The sequence below is a fragment of the Sinocyclocheilus grahami genome, unplaced genomic scaffold, assembly GCF_001515645.1.
Source record: "Sinocyclocheilus grahami isolate Dianchi unplaced genomic scaffold, SAMN03320097.WGS_v1.1 scaffold979.1, whole genome shotgun sequence".
Classification (NCBI taxonomy): Eukaryota; Metazoa; Chordata; class Actinopteri; order Cypriniformes; family Cyprinidae; genus Sinocyclocheilus; species Sinocyclocheilus grahami.
In genome coordinates this window covers 438,393-443,018 of record NW_015506158.1, presented here as the reverse complement: position 1 = coordinate 443,018, position 4,626 = coordinate 438,393, and the positions used below count along the sequence as shown (strand labels likewise).

Here is a 4,626-nt window from a genome sequence, read left to right as displayed (position 1 = left end):
AGTTAAAAACGTCTTAATGCTGGATTAGTTTCAGCTTTTGTCTTCTCCAGATGTTAACTGATGGACTGGAGTGCTGTGGATTATTGTGATGTTTTTATCAGCTGTTTGGACTCTCATTCTGACGGCACCCATTCACTGCAGAGCATCCGTTGCGGAGACACTGAAGCAATGCTACATTTCTACAAATCTGATGAAGAGACAAACTCACCTACATCTTGGATGATCTGAAGGTGATCACATTTTCAGCAAAGTTTCATTTTTGGGTGAACTGTTCCTTTAAATTTTCATACTCAAGCATACCTGGTTGAATATATCCTCCCTTATGGCTTCACAGTCAACCTTATGTTTACAGACAAGACAGGAAGCAGTCGCAAAGGAACCTAAAATAATTAGTAAAAGACAGAGGATAATAAAAGAGTCTAGATACTGACAGAATAATGAACATCTAGGTTTAAATGAGGAATCAGGGGCAGATATACCATGACACTGAATGATCTTCTGGATTCCAGCCGCTTGCTCCAGTGTGTCGATATTCTGAGTGTAGTTCCTCAGTAACCTTCCCTTCTTATCCAGCATTGATATGAACCTGTGACATGGAGATGGCTGGAACTGTCCTGGGTAGATTTCCTACAGTATAAGCAAACAGAGAATATTGTTATTTATGCAATTGTAAATACATAAATGTATGCAAATGCATAAATGTAAATGCAAACCTTTATGACAAAACAACTGCTGAATAGGGTAAATATTTTAACTATGATTAATCACAGTGCATTAAGACAATTGTTTTCTACTACAGGTTTTCTGAAATGTTACGTTTTGATACGCAAACAGTGCATTATATATAATTAAATATCCAATAATTTGCATACATTTAACAGAACATTCAAGTTCAAAATTCTTGTTTGATTTTGTTGACATATGTGACCCCGGAGCACAAAACCAGTCATAAGGGTCAATTTTTCGAAATTGAGACTTATACATCATCTGAAAGCTGAATAAATAAGCTGTCCATTGATGTATGGTTTGTTAGGAGAGGACAATATTTGGCCGAGATACAACTATTTGAAAATCTGGAATCTGAGGGTGCAAAAAAAAAAAATCTAAATATTGAGAAAATCATCTTTAAAGTTGTCCAAATTACGTTTTTAGCAATGCATATTACTAATCAAAAATTAAGTTTTGATATATTTACGGTAGGAAATTTATAAAATATCTTCATGAAACATGATCTTTACTTAATATTCTAATGATTTTTGGCATAAAAGAGAAATGTATAATTGTGACCCATACAATGTATTGTTGGCTATTGCTACAAATATACCCCAGCGACTTAACACTGCTTTTGTGCTTCAGGGTCACATAATAGAGTTAAAATTGTGTTTTGGATTTTTTTCTTCCACTATGGAAGCAAAATAGACCAAATTAACCGATGCATTAAAAACTATGGGTTCACCTGTAGTGTCTTGCGTTATTTAAAAACATATCATTACAGTGATTGTTTTCCATTAATGGTTGAAATGCAAATGAGAAGGCAGTGTATCGAACCTTGGCAAATTTGAAAAAAGGCCTCGGATCTCTTCTAAAGTAGTCTATGTCAAACATGGCTTGAGGATCAGGAAGGTCAGGAAAGTCCACAGCGAGTCGAGCGTATATGCCATCTCTAGACCGAAAGTCAGGAATGCCACAAGAAACAGACACCTGTGGAGGAACAAGAGCAACCAATCAATATTTGAGAGACTGGACACATACTCCGAGTGCGTCTGAAAGCACAAATCATAAACGCACCCCGGCGCCAGTGAGCACAAGTATCTTCTTCCTCTCGTTCAGGAGCCGCACGACGTCCTCTAATGTGTTGATGTCTTTGCGTTTCTTTCTTTTGGGCGGCTCTGAGATGTTGATGATGATCTGCCACAGCGTCATGTCGTCGAGATCCGCCGGGAGGTCCGTTTCGGGAAGCAGGTCTTTCAAAATGGCCCTCGGGTCGGTTCCTCTCATGATGTGCTGCTGAATGAACCGATACGAGCCTAAAAGAAAACCAAGCTTTCATTTAATTCACAAAACACTAAATCTGCACAACATACAGTATATTGTGAATTGAGCACTACAGACATGACTTAAAGGGATAGTTCACCCCAAAATGAAAATGTGATGTTTATCTGCTTACCCCCAGGGCATCCAAGATGTAGGTGACTTTGTACACGCAGGCATCCGGTGTGTGAGAGGTGTACGCGCTCTGCCGTAGTTTACGTTAATGGGTGTGCTGATATGGGTGAACTATCCCTTTAAGTTTATTGAGTTTGATCGGTTTCACGGCAAACAGAGATGATACATTATAAAAACAATACAGTGGCACTCAATACAAAATACTAAATTTAAATAAAGCATCGGGGGCATGCTCCACAGAATTTCTATTGAAGATATTTGCTTTACATGCTCATGTGCAGTTACTTTAAGGTATTTTTAAAAATATTTTTTATTACCTTACATGTCCAAAAGTATTATATATAAGTACAAGTGCAACATTTTACAAAAATCAAGATTGAATATATTTGGTTGAAATCCCATGTTATAAAAGATGAAGCGCTCTGCAGGCTATTTAAGACAATATTGGCGGATTAGACAGCAATGCTGAGCTAAAATGCTAAATGTTTGCCCTCTCTCTCTCTCTTCACCGTTCCCACATCTCAGACCTCAAATACATATTACCCTTTTTAGACATCGTTTTTGAAGTAAAGAGTAAAGAAAATACTATACAAAACTTATTGAAACTAACAGTTTTTTTTTACTTTTATTTTTATTGAACACATGGGACAAAGGCTCATCATGGGCATTACAAAGTCAAGACACTACAACTTCCACACATTCTTTGGAGTACAGTATCACTAGGGCTGCACGATTACTCGAATGCAATTGTCGTGCGCATTTTGTTAAAAAAAGCCGGTTCTGTAATCAGCAGGAAATCATCATCACGTGCTTTCAGATGGAGCAGCATTTACTACACAGAGCCGTAGTTCACTGACAAGCTACGCAAAATAAATCGCAGACGATTTTACTGCGCGATTCTGAAATCGAAGAAATCGTTTGCGATAATGACAGCTGTTTGCATAGCTTCTCAGTGAACTACGGCTCTGTGTAGTAAATGCTGCTCCATCTGAAAGCACGTGATGATGATTTCCTGCTGATTACAGAACCGGCTTTTTTTAACAAAATGCGCACGACAATTGCATTCGAGTAATCGTGCAGCCCTAGTGATACTGTACTCCAAAGAATGTGTGGAAGTTGTAGTGTCTTGACTTTGTAATGCCCATGATGAGCCTTTGTCCCATGTGTTCAATAAAAATAAAAGTAAAAAAAAACTGTTAGTTTCAATAAGTTTTGTATAGTATTTTCTTTACTCTTTACTTCAAAAACGATGTCTAAAAAGGGTAATATGTATTTGAGGTCTGAGATGATGGAGATTTTCACAGAACCGTGCTTCACTGAAAGATACGCATGACAATCACAGTTTCTGTCGAATCGCGATCTCGATTCCTCGATTCCTTATCGTGCAGCCCTAATCTATACCCTTGAAACAGTGGCTGGGTTTCCATCCAAATCATCCAAAGTGTTTGTTGAATATTGTATTGTGCCACTGAACCCCCAGCACAAATGCTGTGCGCAGTGTGATGTGAAAGGCTTAGAGCCGATCTGATAATGCATACTCACAGTGTGAATGCTCCTCTTTTCCAGCCATTTTTCCATCCCTCTGATGGATGCGCTGAGAGACCCCAGGAATCAGCTTCAGCTACTGTTAATCTCAGCATACAGCAGAAACACACCGTCTATTCTCACCAGCATCCAGCCATCGCGACACGTTTAGCTGCTCTTACGCTGTGTTTGGAGGGATGTTGAAACACACACGTTCTGCTCACTCCAGGTCAGACCCCGCAGAGCTGAAAAAGACAATAACAGTAATTAAATTACTAGCATTATTAGTGGTAGGGGAGTAACGATGCCTGTCAGGATCCAATACATATCACAACACTGAACACACAATACAATATTTTTGGGATACTCCCAAGACACACGGTAAAAGGTTAACAGAAAATGTACTGTTGATTAAAATGCTAGATTTGGTATTAAATTGGGGTGGAAATGAATATGCTTGGACTCGGTGCTGGTCACTCAATGCAAAGGACAATGGTGACTCCAGAATAAAAATATTCATGATTCTGAAGCTAAAAAAAAATACAGAATATCTAGTCACTGACTAGATATATTTAAAATAATGTATAATAACAGGACACACAAATATTCCCCCATTGCATTATTTATACATTATATTCAACATTATATATAGTAGTTTAATGTAGCAATGACACTAAAACTCTGTAAACTTGAATTTTTTCTCACACAGTAATTTTCATTTCGGGTGAATTGTACACAATACATATTGTTGCATTTTGGTATCGTTACCGCCCTAATTATTAGTATTATAATCAAACCTTTATTCCATTCCCAGACATGCCTGAGCTCTGACTCAAACAGCACTGGGGGGAAAAACCTGATTATTAGAGTCTGAAATATTAAAATGGAGTTTTCCACATAATATATCATAATTTGCTTATTAAAAAAAAAAAAAAA

General features: G+C 37.7%; 1 protein-coding gene across 1 annotated transcript in view; it reads right to left on the bottom strand.

Moving 5' to 3' along the window:
- LOC107565065 (NAD-dependent protein deacetylase sirtuin-1-like) overlaps positions 1 to 4,626 on the bottom strand; it is a 23,939-nt gene that overhangs the window by 7,508 nt on the left and 11,805 nt on the right. The window contains exons 3-6 of the mRNA XM_016250251.1: positions 1,789 to 2,027; positions 1,549 to 1,701; positions 480 to 627; positions 301 to 380 (exon numbers count right to left, since the gene is read on the bottom strand). Of these exons, the coding sequence (XP_016105737.1) occupies positions 301 to 380; positions 480 to 627; positions 1,549 to 1,701; positions 1,789 to 2,027 (620 nt within the window). The remainder of the gene's footprint in view (positions 1 to 300; positions 381 to 479; positions 628 to 1,548; positions 1,702 to 1,788; positions 2,028 to 4,626) is intronic.